Here is a 16751-nt window from a genome sequence, read left to right as displayed (position 1 = left end):
AGAGGTCTTGTGGAGTCCATGCCTCCACAGGCCAACCTGTCTCACCTGTTGCTAGGACTTTAAATGGCCATTATCAGTTGTAATAATGTCCATAGTTATCTAAGTAGGTGGCTTTCTCCATTGTGCAGTAGGCTCAGTCACCTGTTATGATCTCATAATGTAAGTGTGCTCCTTTGTCACTTGATTTATTGGTGGTGGTGTCGAATGTGTCCACATATTAAGAGGACACAGTTTATGGATCTCTACCCAGGAGACTTGAGGTCCAGTCTAGTCTGCGGTCATTAATTTTGGATTGTTTTTCACTTACAGTTTCACTTTCACTTTTTTTACTTGCTCTGCCTTTAAAGTTACTATTTGGAAAAGTTTAAATTACATGACTGCAAGAGACTGCCTGCTTAATCTGGGTTACTTTCTGTTAATGAATGAATACAACCGATGATAACACACCTTCTGGCGTGTTATCATCAACAAGTAAATCTTTAATAAATGCCACTTGTGGGTTAAATCTTAATTGCAGATCATGTAAAGTGGCTGCAGACTTCCTATTGTATCTCTCAATACTGGATTTAAGATACAAGGACATTTCAAAAAGTTACCCAAAACAAGATAGCACATGCATGAGGGAACATACGGCATGCACACCAATCAGCCACAACATTATGACCACTGACAGGTGAAGAGAATAACATTGATTATCTTGTTATAATGGACTGCACAGTGGGGTAATGGTTAGCACTTTCGCCTTGCAGCTAGAAGATCGCAGGTTTGCGTCCCGGTATTCCCAGGATCTTTCTGCATGGAGTTTGCATGTTCTCCCTGTGCATGCGTGGGTTTTCTCCGGGCACTCCGGCTTCCTCCCACAGTCCAAAAATATGCTGAGGTTAACTGATGATTCTAAATTGCCCGTAGGTGTGAATGTGAGTGTGATTGTCTGTCTGTATATGTAGCCCTGTGACAGACTGGCGACCTGTCCAAGGTGTCCCCTGCTTTCACCCCAAGTCAGCTGGGATAGGCTCCAGCCCCATCGCGACCCTAATGAGGATCAAGCGGTGTATAGATAATGGCTAGATGGATCTTGTTGTAATCTTTATAATCTTTATAACAAGATCGATCTGCTGGGAAACCTTGAGTCCTGACATTCATGTGGTTGTTTGACATGTACCACCCACATAAACATAGCAGGTCGAGCAACCCCACAACTCTTCAACCCCCCATAGCAACAGCAGTCCTTGATGCCAGTTGCCACCCTCAGCAGGACAATGCACCCCAACACACCGCAAGAACTGCTCAGGAGTGGCCCACAGAAAATGACAGAGCTAAGCTGTTCACCCTGGTTCCACACGCCAAAAAACAACCAGATCTTATTGAGCCTCTGTGGGATGTTCCAGGATCAGCCTGATCTAGGAAGGTCCCATTCTGCAACCTACAGGACCCACAGAATTCACTGCCACCATTCTGGTGTCACAGAACATCCTCAGAGGTCCTGTGTCCATGCCCCACTGAGTTTTAGCAGCATAAAGGGAATGAACACAATATTAGGAAGGTGGTCATAATGGTATGCTTGATCAGTGTATAGACAGTATATTGCAAAATACAACACTCTCCTCTAAACTCTACAAAATGATATCCAGATAATCAGACCAAATTGCTAAAGCCGGTGTTTCATGCCATTTATTCAGCATAAAATTGTGTTAATGGTTGCTGAGTGATTACTTTGCTTCAACTGTGTAGCAGCTTAAGTACAGTGCCTTGTGAAAGTATTCGGCCCCCTTGAACTTTTCAACCTTTCGCCACATTTCAGGCTTCAAACATAAAGATATAAAATTTTAATTTTTTGTCAAGAATCAACAACAATTGGGACACAATCGTGAAGTGGAATGAAATTTATTGGATATTTTATACTTTTTTAACAAATAAAAAACTGAAAAGTGGGGTGTGCAATATTATTCGGCCCCTTTACTTTCAGTGCAGCAAACTCACTCCAGAAGTTCAGTGAGGATCTCTGAATGATCCAATGTTGTCCGAAATGACTGATGATGATAAATAGAATCCACCTGTGTGTTATCAAGTCTCCATATAAATGCACCTGCTCTGTGATAGTCTCAGGGTTCTGTTTAAAGTGCAGAGAGCATCATGAAGACCAAGGAACACACCAGGCAGGTCAGAGATACTGTTGTGGAGAAGTTTAAAGCCGGATTTGGATACAAAAAGATTTCCCAAGCTTTAAACATCTCAAGGAGCACTGTGCAAGCAATCATATTGAAATGGAAGGAGTATCAGACCACTGCAGATCAACCAAGACCCGGCCGTCCCTCTAAACTTTCACCTCGAACAAGGAGAAGACTGATCAGAGATGCAGCCAAGAGGCCCATGATCACTCTGGATGAACTGCAGAGATCCACAGCTGAGGTGGGAGAGTCTGTCCATAGGACAACAATCAGTCGTACACTGCACAAATCTGGCCTTTATGGAAGAGTGGCAAGAAGAAAGCCATTTCTCAAAGATATCCATAAAAAGTCTGGTTTGAAGTTTGCCACAAGCCACCTGGGAGACACACCAAACATGTGGAAGAAGGTGCTCTGGTCAGATGTAACCAAAATCTGACTTTTTGGCCACAATGCAAAACAATATGTTTGGTGTAAAAGCAACACAGCTCATCACCCTGAACACACCATCCCCACTGTCAAACATGGTGGTGGCAGCCTCATGGTTTGGGCCTGCTTTTCTTCAGCAGGGACAGGGAAGATGTTTAAAATTGATGGGAAGATGAATGGAGCCAAATACAGGACCATTCTGGAAGAAAACATGTTGGAGTCTGCAAAAGACCTGAGACTGGGACAGAGATTTATCTTCCAACAGGACAATGATCCAAAACATAAAGCCAAATCTGCAATGGAATGGTTCACAAATAAACGTATCCAGGTGTTAGAATGGCCAAGTCAAAGTCCAGACCTGAATCCAATTGAGAATCTGTGGGCAGAGCTGAAGACTACTGTTCACAAATGCTCTCCATCCAACCTCACTGAGCTCCAGCTGTTTTGCAAGAAAGAATGGGCAAGAATTTCAGTCTCTCGATGTGCAAAACTGATAGAGACATACTCCAAGCGACTTGCAGCTGTAATTGCAGCAAAAGGTGGCGCTACAAAGTATTAATGCAAGGGGGCCGAATAATATTGCACGCCCCACTTTTCAGGTTTTTATTTGTTAAAAAAGTTTAAAATATCCAATAAATTTCGTTCCACTTCACGATTGTGTCCCACTTGTTGTTGATTCTTGACAAAAAATTAAAATTTTATATCTTTATGTTTGAAGCCTGAAATGTGGCGAAAGGTTGAAAAGTTCAAGGGGGCCGAATACTTTCACAAGGCACTGTACCTCAGAAGATACAGTAGTCATCGCTATGGTTGCTAGGAGCACTAAATATTTTTTGGAAACATGATATTAGAAATATATCTATTCCAGAGCTCTCAAAGTTATTACAACTTGTGGATTTGTGTTAAACCATGTCTATGTTTGTGACTATTTGTTACTGCTGGCTACTTTAAATGAATGCACCTAGATGCATTGCTAAGCGAAAGTTTTGCAGTGTAATATGTTTGCAGCCTGTTTTTCATGTAGATGTACAATTAGCATATTATAATACTATGTCTTAAACATAGCAGAGAATACAGAGATACATTATGTTGTTAAAAAAACTAATTTTCTTTACCCCAAAATGACTCCCAAACACACTTGAAATATGCTTCCAAAGGGAGATGATCTAGCCTTTTTAGTTGAATTTATGCTTCAGGAAACACTGGAATTCCACTGAATCTTTTCATGCATAATTATGAGCAGAAAGTAAGTTGGTTTGGAATGCAATGGAATTGGAGTAACATGAAAATTATACTTAGCACAACTGTTTTGCATGTCTAGAAACAGAGAGAAAAGCAACTGTTTGTGTAAGTCGTATACATGATCAAAAATAAACTGATTATGCATACAATGTACTCATTTATAAACCTTATTAATTCAAGGGGGGAAAAAAAGAGAGTTTTTCTCCAAGAATTGCATCTCAAGATTCTTTGCTTGGCTCAGGACACATCCTGAGGACATCCTCAATACTCCTAATTTGGGCTGTATAACTTCAATGACTTTTCAGAATTATAAAAACATGCCCAAAAAATTTGACTTGTAAAAATCTGCATTATGTTTCCCTAAGCTGCAGTTGCATGGTTACTTATCAGTGAAGTGAACCTTTCTCCAGCAGCTGCAGGTGAGTCAACAAGCTATTGAAGAACATGAACCTTAACAGCTCAACAGTGTAGTACTGTGTGTAAATTTATGGGTGCACATACTCAGTGGGTGTTACTGTTCCATTTGTGCATGACTTGTGCCTTTTTCGCCTCACACACAAATCTAATGATGGCTGTAAGGACAAGTCAATATGCATTAACACACCACAGAAATGTGAGTTGGTTTGTGCTGCACAGAAACCATAAAGCAAAGTAACAGTCTGAGAATAGCTTCAGATGACCTCAAAACTTCTCAATAAGAAGCAGAACTTCCATGATGGCTCACCCAACCAAAAGAACAACATCATTATAATTTAATCAAAGTTAATCGTATTTTCAAGTGTGGCCTCCATCAGCCATGAATAACTAATATCACAGGTCAGTTCAGACACCAAGCGTCTCCTTCAAACCATTTGTTAGATATTCAATAACACAAAAGGGAAGCAATCTGAAATCTCTCTCTATTATGTTGCAAAAAAAAAAGTTTCTGTCTACTCTTGCTCCTCAACTACAAGCTGTTCAAAAAAGGAACACATTGTTTCAAATACTCTCATTCACTACTCATGAAAAATCTCTAGTCAGAAGATAATGAAAACATTTATCTGCTGCTTCTCTCACTCTGTCTTTCTCACTCTAACTCGTTCTCTTTCTCCATCCTTCCAGCACTACTCCTCTTCCCGTAGTGTCACAGTCCATATGGTGCTGCAACACTGTTGGTCTCCTGTGGCCACACTTCCCACGATGCATCTGTGGCTCTGGGCTTTCGAAGAAGCCGATAGGCTGAGAGGACTGTGGTATCGACCAGCTATCGCCTGGTGTGAGGTCAGCTCAGTGCAGCATTGGAGTGTGTCCGAACAGCATACACCACTGACTTCCAGTCTTTCATCCATTCTGCCAATCAATCCTCCATTTTCTGTTGTTACCTTTGCCTCTGACGAAGTATGCTCTTCTGTTGTATTCCTTTCTTTAAAAAGCCTTTCTTCCCTGTAAGTGTGCCATTGCACTAAACTAAACTACTGCCAGTTTGACCCATTTCTCTAATTTCTAGAAAGCACAGACACTCAGACATGAAACCTTGGCTGTAGGTTTATCTTTTCAAGCTGTAGTGGCGACATTTCATTTGGAGAACACCGCCAAGGACTCTTTGTCATATAAATTTATTTATGTTTAAGGGAGATTTTAGTGGGATTGTACTATCTTCTGCATTATTGTTGTTGTAGTGCTCTGGACTGGCTGCCTCTCCTGTCTGTGTCCATGCAGAGAAAACAGAGCTTAGCAGAGATCAATCCCATTGAGTCTGAGTCCTTTCACAAGCCAAGGATCAATACTGCCTGTTTCATGTCCCTTTGCAATCTACACATGTGCACAAACACACAAATACACAGACACACAGTTTAAAGACATGGCTATGAGAGCCGGCCCACCCCTTCAGAAATGACCTATCGGCCTATCGGCTAACTCGCTCACTAGGGGATACAGAAGTTCATTATGACAGTCTTGCCAGTACTAAAGGTCTGCTTTGGTCCTCTGCTGCAAAGTGCAACATTTACAGCATCTGACTACATTAACAGCTCGCCACAGAAGACTTGCAAGAAACGCAGAGTGCCTGAAAGTAGCCTACAGCTGGAAACCTTTTACACATGCAACAGTGTGACTGTGTGACTGAAGGTGTTCGTGTGATGTTGGACCACAAAACAGGACTGGGAGGGATCACTGGGTTCAACCACATGTGCTGGAGTGAAAAATGACAGTTTTTTTTGCTGAAATTGCAATGAAAGTGGACATAATTGTTAAAATTTTGACAGACAATGATTCAACCCTGAGTTTTCAGTTTTACCTTTTAGCTGCAATTAGTAGCCCTCATTATCAGTTACATCCAGACAGGATTTTATAACCCTGGAACCATATTTCATTCACTCCATTTTTGATAAAGCCTGCAAAGAATCTCTTCAATGCTTAATACAAATATAGGTTTTATGCAAATGAACTGGGATTAATTAGAGGAATAGTTTGGGGAATGTGGCTAATGGCTTTCTTGCCAAGAACTAGACAAGTAAATCGATACCCATGTACAGTAAATTAATACGGTAGATGAGGCTATCACCAGTAGCTAGTTAGCTTAGGCAGGCTTGCTATTTGCCTCTACCTGAGTCCAGGTAGTCATGAGAGTGGATCAGAATTCTCATCCAGCTCTGGGTAAAACATAGAAGCATGTTTCCCAAAATATTGAAGCAGTCCTTTAAGATCATAAAAACGACTTGATTTTCTGTTATATCGTCAGTCCAGCACTGTATGGATTAAGCCCAATTCTAGACTAGACAGACAAGACAATCCATATCTACGCACAGTAAGTAAGTACAGTAAATAGGCTACCAACAGCAGCTGGCTAGTTCAACCAGGTTAGCTGTTTAGTTTTTGGAGGTTTTGGCGATAGCTTCATACAGACTTGACAGTGGTATCGATGTTCTAATCCAACTCTCAGTAAGAAAGCAAACAAGCATGTTTCCCAAAATATTGACCCTGGCCCTTTAAGGTTATAAAACTGACTTGATTTTTTGTCTACTGTCCAGCACAGTATGGATTAAGCCCAATTCAGGACTGCACAATGAAGTATTCGAAAGCAATACTTTGCTCCACAAACCCACCTTGCCTGGAGTACTCATCAGCCTCATGGTGCACCAGGTCGGTCACACAGCCGCCATAGTGAAGTCTCTGCTCATGGTCGAAGGCCTTGAGTGTCTCGCTGGAGCTGTAGGACTTCTGGGTGGGCACACGGCACTCGTCTGCGTCCAAGGAGGAGGTGTTGTACTGGGAGTCTTTGGAGCAGCGACCCCTGGTCAGGGAGCGGTGCCTCCGGTCCTTCAGATCCATGCTGAGGTTGAGCAAAGGGGTGGGGATGCAGGGAGGAGAGGTGGATGCAGAGGAGAAGGAGGAAAAGGCGGTGGGGAGGGGAGATGGAGGGGGGCCTCCTAAAGGGCCTCCGTAATGTCAATCTCCACTTCAGTCACCTGGAAAACAGACATAGGAAGAGGAAGAGACGGAGTGAGTGGAAGAGACAGTGAAAGGTTGGTATAAAATTAATGGATGCACTGCTGTGACTCACTCTTGCCTTGCACTCCCTGTAGAGTTTACAGGGAAAGTTAGGTAAGAGGGAGCACTGCGAATGGACATTTGAGCAGCCAGGCAAATATACAACACATCGGAGTATTGATGCAGGATAAGTAAGGCTATTGTGGGGAGAAACAGAGCTGCCATCACTGTGGTCCACAGAGATAGTCAGCCATCGACCGCACTGATGAAAAATGGTCAGCAAGCATTTAAATCTATTACGTAAAAACAGAGAGTGACTCAAACATTGGTCCAGTCATCCTAAACTGATGTTTGTGGGGCATGAATACAACAAAAATGGCCAGAAAGCTGAGAAAAGACGGGCAGACTCATGGCAACACAAACAGATTATCTAGATTGGGTAGGGGTGGGGGTGGGGTGGCTGGTGGGGTGGGGGGTAAAAGGCAACAAAGAAAGAAAAGCAACCGGATGCAACAGGAAGGATGGAAGTAGAGGAGAAATGACTTGAGGGCATTGGTAGTCTCTCCCTCATTATCAGAGTGAGAATGAATCCAGCTCCCTTAGAGGCTGTAAGGGATAATCAAACACACCCAAACGCAGATACACAAACAGAGAACATCACAAATACACACAGATGCACATATACAGTACGGAGGCACCTGAGATAACAGTGTTACCTGAACCTGACACAGCTTGTAAAACAACTTGTCGCACAGCCCCAACATGAATAATATGAAATTATCTAGCCTGTGTTAGTGCCTGATCTGTCCAATTGCTGCTGCAACACCAGCCCACTTTTAATCTATTCAAACCTTACACTTGTGGATGCAGATTACACATGATTGTGATGCTAATAAAGCCTGATACTAGCGGAACGGCCTTGAGCTACGCATTACACCAGCAGCTAAAGATCAAAGTCCAACAATATAGCAACCAGCAGTAATTGACAGGAACACTTCCAGCAGCTGCCTGTATGGGATATTTATGGTAATAAATAGGTCATCCATGGTTTCATTAATTGAGCCTGAGGAAAGTCTCGTCCACCCACTGCATTACATACTGCAAAACATCTCGCAGTCTGGACAGTATTTGTCAATAACAGAGCAGGAGAGTGCATTTCTGAGGAACAGGCAGTATTTGATGGACAATATGTGATGTAGCTAATTGCATGCTGGAATGGAAGGAGAATAAGAAGGCAAAAGCGAGAGAGAAGGATACAGAATGCGAGTCAATCTATTCAAAGAGGGCTCATTTTAAAATGCTTAGAAGGTAGTATTGAAAAGTGCCCTGCTATGTCCATTGATTAACAGTAGGTATTAAGTCTCATAAAGAGCTCATTATGTTCGGGCATCCATCACACAGGCTATTAGGAGTTCAACCTTAATGTGTTTGTACCTTGAATGGAGGGCGAGGAAATAGAGTGGGATACTGGCTCTGGGAGATGTGGGGACATTCTGACTTGGTTTTATGCAAACAATGGATAAACAAGGCTCTGTTGTAGTGGGGAGTGTGTGTGTGTATGTGTCAAGTGCATATGGTAAGAATTTAGGGCGATGACTGTGTTAAAGGAGTAGTTCTGAATTTTGGGGAAAGGTAGTGATTTTTTTCTTTACATGACAGAATTAAAATAATTTTGATATTCGTGTATTGGAGCAGCAGTTAGGAGGCAAACAATTTAGCACAGCACGATGACTTGAAGCCATTGGAAGCACTCGCTACTCAGGTGGCAGATAGAGGAACGGCAATCAGATATGAAGGTTAGCTGCGCAATAGTAGTCCCAGACCAAGTTGCGGGTTGCCCTTTGGCAAGGCAAAGCAACTGCCTGCCACCCATGCAGGGTCACATGAAGATCCATTTGGGAAGCAAGGAATGGTGATAGCATTGGTGGGTGGACATCGATAGAAAGCGTTTCAGTCACTGATGCTTGTTTGTTAAGCGGACGAACTGTCAAAAGTCAACGGTTAAGAGACTCTGCCCCCTTCAGTGGGGATCTGCTCCTGTGATAGTCTTGTCAAGTTGTCAGTATTTCTGCTACCAGACATACATGGGACATGTGGTGAGACACAATGAAGCAGCTGGTTGAGTGCTTTTATGGAAACCTGATACTATCAGAAGGGCTGGCAGGGCAAGCACAACTTTAAGGAAGGTTCTAGAAGAAGACACTGGTCTGGAAGGCAAAGAACTTTTGACTGCAGTGCTGGACAGAAAGAGCAGGATGATGAATTTTAATCAAGTCAGTGATCGCGTTAGATGCAACTGACTGACTGATTGAATGTTTCAGGAAAGATATTCACGTATGAAAAAATAATAAAAAATATTATAATTAAAAAGACACATAGCCAGATAGATATAATGATAAATGACATATGTAATAATTAAAAACTAACAGACTACTAATATTTCTACATATTATTTACTGATAAAAATACATTCATTCAACGTGTTCGTTGTAAAAAAAAATCTATGTAAAATCACAAAAGCAACACTTCTTTTATTGTCAATTGTCACTAATTGTACCTAATTTTAGGAATATATTTACAATATTGAATTTGATTAAACATTACACTAAAAAAGCATTTTTTTAAAAAAAATCAACATCTTTTACTTTTCTTTTAAAATAATATTATTAAATATGTTATGCTCATTCAGAGTATGATATTTATTTATTAGATATGTAAATTTATGGTCTGTATTTCTAATTTTATGGCTATTTGTGCCTATTTCAAAATTACGCGGGGAGAAGATGAAGAAGAAAGCTTCATCTTGTTTATTTATTGCATACACCAAATAAAACAGATCAGCACTTTATCTAACCACATGTACAGTGTTGGTAACTCCAGTGCTGATTACAACAAAGACAACACAAATCCAGGAAATAAATTTATTGAACAGTAAGTCCTATGTATCTTAGGATTTTAAAGAAGACTTTTTTTTATGAACAAAAAAAAATCTTATTAAGTATTTAATGCTTCTGTTTTTCTGGAGAGTCCAAATGATGTATGCTAGAGACAGCAGACATAACCCAAAAGTTGGACAAATTACATTAAAAGAAAACTTAGATGTAATGGAAAACTAGGAAACTAAATTACAATAATATTCTCATATTCCTACTTTGTCATGGCAGCAGTATTAAATTGTATGCTAACAATTTAATAAATGCTGACAAACCTTTCAAGCAGACTAATGGCTGAGGTCAGAAAAGTCCCAGCTTCTGAAAGGACATGTGGTGGTACATGTTAATTTATTGTAGAATAGCTTGCAAACCTCTGGAATAGATCACTTTTTTTTCTTATTTCAAAAAGACTGATGAAAGGATTGCTCATGTTTCTCCACTTAGATGTTTGAGCTCCACTGACCAGCACATATGTTTGACACTATAAGGCCGTTTTCATATTCAGTGGATTCAGTGATGTGGACATTTGAAGAACACATTGCACAAAGAAAAAATCTAGACTTACACTAATGTAGAAGACATCTTGTATCCAATGGATAAACTTTTAAAAGTGGAAAATAAACTGATATACTTGCACAGTCTGGATTTTTCAACAAGGGAGGAAGCATAGACATCAATTTAACAGGTCAATGAACTTATTTTAATGAAAAAAAATATACCAGACAGACATAAATTATTATTTAAAGCAGAACATATTTCTGTATCTTCCAACGTACCTGGAGGGGATTTATTCTAAGTCTAATGATACACAGTTAGCAGGTACGTGTGCACCGCAGTCAAACTAGAAGAAGTTCAACAGCAGTTTGTTGGTAAGTTGAGTAGGAGGAGAAGAAAAGACACAAACTAGGAGATTGATGGATAGGGTGGAGAAAGCTGAGGGGGACAACCAGCAGATCTGGAACACATATCAATCATGTCCCATCCACGTAGGTGTTTCGCTCAAGGTCGCTGCAGCACACACCTTCGTACACGTACGGCAAACCTTTTCTACTTAATTACTCCGGTGACAGCCCTGATCACCACAGCGAGGGGGATTATTTCATTTTTCAGAAGGACAATGACTTCCTATCGCATACGTTAATTTAATGGCATACCACCAATCAGGCCAATGCATATTCCTAAACAAACACCTAGACGTACTCAGAAAACAGACGGACAAACAGCCACATGAATGCAAAACTGTACTGTAAACACTTGCATGAGCTTGCACGGAGCTGCGTTTCCTCGACTGGCGAGGAACAGCGGTTAGGCGAAGGAGAAAAGAGACATGCATGCAACCGTGAAGTGACCATGAAATCCAGGCAGAATGAGAAATGGAATTGGAAGATGACAGTGAGGGTGGAGAATTCATTTTAAAAATTACAGAGGTGAAGTTTGGTACAGATAATGGCCTTTTCACTGCAAATAACAGCTTTAGAAGAGAAATATGGGTAATGGCACAATGTAAATCCACTGTAACTAGAAATCACACCCACTTAATAGGAAGTTAATGACATCAATGGATTAGTGAGCATCAAACACGATGGTTTCCCATTCAACAAAATCAACCTCTAAAAAGAGCAGAATCTTAATATTAAAGAAAAGCAGACGTAGTTTAAATGTGAATGAAACTAATTAGAGGAAGCCTTGTGTTATTACATGGTTTATATGTTTGTTGCATGTGGAAAATATGCATGTTATTTTCTCAACCTGTCAAAATTAACATATGTCCAACAAATTCTGCCACAATAGGTTTAATACAGATTATTAAAAAGCCTGCTTGTTTTCTAACTAACAAACTATATTGTCCACTTGGCAGAAAAATGTCAGCAGTAGATCAGAAATGTCTCAGCTGTAGGTGCAGCGGTGCATTTATGGCTTGAGATTGCCTCAGGTATTTTGTGTTTTGTTGCATCATGCCTCAAATATGCCTGAAGAAAGTGCTGCAGAGACATTCTGCTCTGGGAACAAGCTGATCACCATCGACCGGGCTCGGCTCTGCATATTATTTCACTGCATTTGTAATGGTTACATGTACATTGGCAAGATACCCAAAGACAATTAGCTGCAAAGATTTCATCCAGCCTCTGCTCTCATTTATCAAGCAAATAAGCATGGAGGCGATGTGTGAGTGCTCGTATAGATGCTGTTTAGGGCCATAACACTGTGGGAGGCTTCCTGTCCAGATGACTCCAACCGCAGCCAACTAAGAGGGTGCACAAACAGGGTATGTTCACTCTGCAAGCTACAAACTAAGATGACATTTATTCTTATACTCTGGACAAATATAGACCACACGGCTTGCGAGTTTCTCCAGTGCTTTTAGTAGTTTCATATAAAAGCTCCTTGTGCTATGCACCTCCAGTTCCACAACTAATAAACATTATTGATTGTTTTGCATATTATTTTCTGATGAATTCTTTGGCCTGTAAAATATCAGAAAATACTGAAAATTGCATTTCCTGTCTTCCTAACATCCAAGATTTCATCTTTAAATATCTTGTTTTCTTCCCCTGACCTTTCAAAATCCTAAAATAGTCTATTTGCTGTGAAAGCAAACAAGGGAAATCATAACAGTTGCAGCTCTGTCATTTAACTATTAGATTTTTTGCTCTATGTACTCAATATCACGATCTCCATCAATTTATATAGGGATATATGCATCGTCTGGTATAAATACATCTGATTCTCGTTATTCTTGTGCTTTTTGTTGTTATGCTAATTTCACAAACATAAGATTACTGTCATCAAAAAAAAATCAGCAATTTCACTATAATTTCAGCTATTATTTTGCATGTAGCTTTAGTTCTGCAATACAAGATTACAATACAATACAAGATACAAGACAGCATTAAATATTTTACTTTTTTCCCATTAGGTATTTTAATTTCTTGTAATTGTTTTAATCTTTTATCCCCCATGAGCATCTTATCTTATCTTATCTTATCTTATCTTGTTTTGTCCTTGTCTTGTCGTTGGATTAGAAGAGCCTGTAAAGCAGCCATTACCTGGCTCATTTAATTCAATTGTAACCATACCAAAAGGGACAATCAGCCAACAAGACTGGCAGCTAAAAGCCTGATAAAACACAGCATGGAGCCTTTCCATCAGAAAATTCATCCACTCTTCCAGCAGTCTTTGTCATGGGGAGATGAAGTTGTTCATTTGGTGTCTTTTTCTTTCTACGTCTCTCTGTCGCTCTCATTTTTTCCCCCCTTAAATTTGAATGGAATTTGTATAGCAAAAGATAGCCTATTGAAAACCTGGTCCTGTTATCACAAAAGACAAAATTGTGGCTATAAAAGCGTTTGGCTTCAATTTTCTGCTGTTTTTGTGCTGCCACTGAAATTAAGTTGTTTACACAGTTTGTTCACAAAGACAAAGAGAGGAAGACACAGAGTGACTGAGAGAAACAAAAGAGTAGACGGGGAGAGAGCTGAGTACAGAGAGGGTGCATGAGAATAAAGAGGGGAAAACAAATCCTTGAATGAGACTTGTACCCAATTACACATCAGCGAAAAAACCTGTGTGAATCTTGACTTCAGAACGCGCATCCAACTGAACGTCCAAATATGGCTAAGATTAAAATATTATACACACACAGTTCATCGCAGCATCCAATTACATGTTTATATTCCCCTTAAGAGCTGTGTGCTTGACACCACATCTTTAAGTGTAAATCCTTATTATGCTTAAGTATAATTTATTCTCTTCACCATGGAATCGCTCCTTTTATGAGGGTGCATATTGAACCAATGTAATTAGTTTTAACAATGTATGGCAATTGATAGCGCTTTCAATAAATATCTCATTATGTACATTAAATTTCACCGCGTGGATGGCAAATTTAAACTGTATAGATGAATGCGTGTCTGAAGACAAAGCTCGGAGGAGCTTCACTGTCAAGGGAATGTCTGGGCATCCTGATTAGTTCCCTTGCTGAGATAGAAGCCCGTGTCTGTGTGTGTGTGTGTGTGTGTGTGTGTGTGTGTGTGTGTGTGTGTGTGTATACAGAATATATAAGCATATATAAATATTCCCGCATGTATACGAATTCATAGATGCACTATGACCTCTATTACTCCCTGTGAACGCATACACAAACCTGTCTCGTTGCACTGGGCTCTGACTGAGAGGCTCCTCAGTATGAAGAGTCATTAATCATGTCTTCGATCTCGGGTGGCATTGAGTTCACGCACAGGCACAAAGACGCACAAGAAAATATGTACCTACACACACACACACACACACACCCACACCAGGCATAAAAAGATGGCTAGGGATGCTTGGATGGCGCCGGTTCAACTGGAAACCGCGGCCCATTTTGGATCCAAGATGTTCGGTGAGCCAACAGCTGAGGGGTGTGCAGGACAGGAAACATTTCATCTCCCTCCCTCTGTCTCCCATACCCCATTACCTTCAACACCTCTTTGAGCCAAATAGGTAAAAATCACTTGCTTATTAAGTGTGATATGCCATTATATTCACTGGTTCTGTCGCTGTTTATTGGCATGTGTGTTTCTGTCATTGACACTGTTGTCATACAGGTGCACTAAAGTCATTTGAGTACAAAGAAAATTGATTTTGTAATGGCAAATCGCAACGCGAATGCAAAAATAATATTGCCGCTGAAATGCATGAGGGTTGTCAAATTTATATGATAATTTTAATGATGCCAGTGTTTGATTATTGTGTACATTCAGGGTTTAAATGTGCTGCAACAAAGCCTCTGAGTGCAGTTATGTGCAGCAAACTCCCATATCTCAAATTTTTCACACACTCATTAGCAAGTGAGCACATAATAAGTCACTAGTAGATTTTACAAATTAGGCTTTCTTTTATCTGCACTGCCACACAACAATAAGGTCACTTACAAAAATAAAACAAGATATATTCTCTGTAATTGAACCACGTCTATTGGGTTTCATGCCCCGGCAAGTGGATTTCATACTGCACTGAAATAGAACGGAAAGGAAAACATATTCATTTGTCTACAAAAGTGCTGCAGGTTTTAGAAAATGCTCAGCAGAAATGTGGACAAGATGTGATTTTTTCTGTGGGCTAATGGTAATGTTTTCCTGTTAGGCCTCAGAGTTAATGCAGAATACTTGTTCTGTGTATTATTCGTGCTTTGCTTAGTATTATATGTAAATGAGGGAGCATTTCCTGTGATCAGCCAGCCTGAATGCTGTTAGTTATGAAGCATTGCTGAGGTCATGCAAGAATATGGGATAAGAGTTACAGATCCCCAGGTCTGCATATGTGGGTTGTGGTCCCTGCAGGGTGTTGAGAAGGATGAAAGTTGCCACACAGATCAGCAACTGTGAACAGACCCCATCCACCTTCCATTTTCTCCCCTATGTCTTCTCTCTCATCCTCTCATTTGTCAGGATGGAAATGAACGAGGGATGGAGGGGTAGGGGGTGGGCAATCCATCCCTCTCTCTTCCCTGCTCTTGGTGCCTGTGTAATCTCCACACTGGGCTGCAGAGTGCCACAGAGCCTCTGTTTATTAGACTAATCCTTAAATCCACATTCTGCAGGCCTCGCAAACGCCTCGCAAAGCTCTAATCTGACTCAAAACAAAGGGATTAGAGACGACAAGGTCCCTCTCTCTGTCTCTCTGTGTCTGCCAGAGTGGGCTCGGGGTGACGCACACATGTGCTGAGAAACACACTTGCACTGTTGCATACTCTTGCCTGTCACACCCATATTTGCTAAAGACTGATTGGCACATGTAAACCCTCACGCACACACACACATGCTTCCTGTGAACACAAGCTGGCTGCGACAAGACAGGCAGTTAGAGCCAAGGTGCAAACAAACTGGGTAATTACACATAGCTCAAAAACTCATGGGAGAAATGACGGACAAGATGAGAATGAGCTGTGGGAATGGGACACGGCGACAGCAGGGAGGATATACTCAGAATAACTAAACAAACCAGGCTTATATTATAGACTTACACTGTTGCAAAAACAACCAAATTTTTCCCCTCAGCAGCAGCAAATTGCAGGGGTCCACCTTGGGGGCCACTGGCTTGTTATAGTATAAATATAATATAAAGTGCGAACAAATCAATATTTGTCCAGTATTTATCGGTATTAAAGGACCTTCACATCCACAACACTAAAGTGTGAATATTCTGCACATTTACAGCTCAGTTGAATCACTCCACGAAAGCCATAAAACCCATTTCAGTCAGATGCCACAGCTGACAGGCATACAAGAAACTTCTTTTCATTCCCTCTGTGTTCTTCGCACAATTTCAGCCACAATTTCATTCTGTTTCTCCTCAATATGGCAAGTGAATAATGCACGAAAAAATTGTGCTCACTCAGTTGTTAATCCTAATTTTACACTATAATCTTTAAGTAACAGCGAGGCCATTTTGCAAATGTAGCATGTAATAATGTTGACAAGTGGGCTCAGTGTATTTTCTGGCTACTTTAACACGCTGGCTTGTGTCTTCATGG

General features: G+C 40.7%; 1 protein-coding gene across 11 annotated transcripts in view; it reads right to left on the bottom strand.

The window, feature by feature from the left end:
* Positions 1–16751, bottom strand: part of tenm2a (teneurin transmembrane protein 2a) — a 216804-nt gene that overhangs the window by 157158 nt on the left and 42895 nt on the right. For all 11 annotated transcript variants that reach the window (XM_051954368.1, XM_051954370.1, XM_051954369.1 and 8 more), the window contains exon 2: positions 6920–7282. In XM_051954368.1, coding sequence (XP_051810328.1) covers positions 6920–7145 — 226 coding nt within the window. In that variant the 5' untranslated portion in view covers positions 7146–7282. The remainder of the gene's footprint in view (positions 1–6919; positions 7283–16751) is intronic.

This window comes from Acanthochromis polyacanthus, chromosome 10 (genome assembly GCF_021347895.1).
Source record: "Acanthochromis polyacanthus isolate Apoly-LR-REF ecotype Palm Island chromosome 10, KAUST_Apoly_ChrSc, whole genome shotgun sequence".
Lineage (NCBI taxonomy): Eukaryota > Metazoa > Chordata > Actinopteri > Pomacentridae > Acanthochromis > Acanthochromis polyacanthus.
The sequence above is the reverse complement of the archived record's forward strand: the minus strand, read 5'-3'. Positions and strand labels throughout refer to the sequence as shown.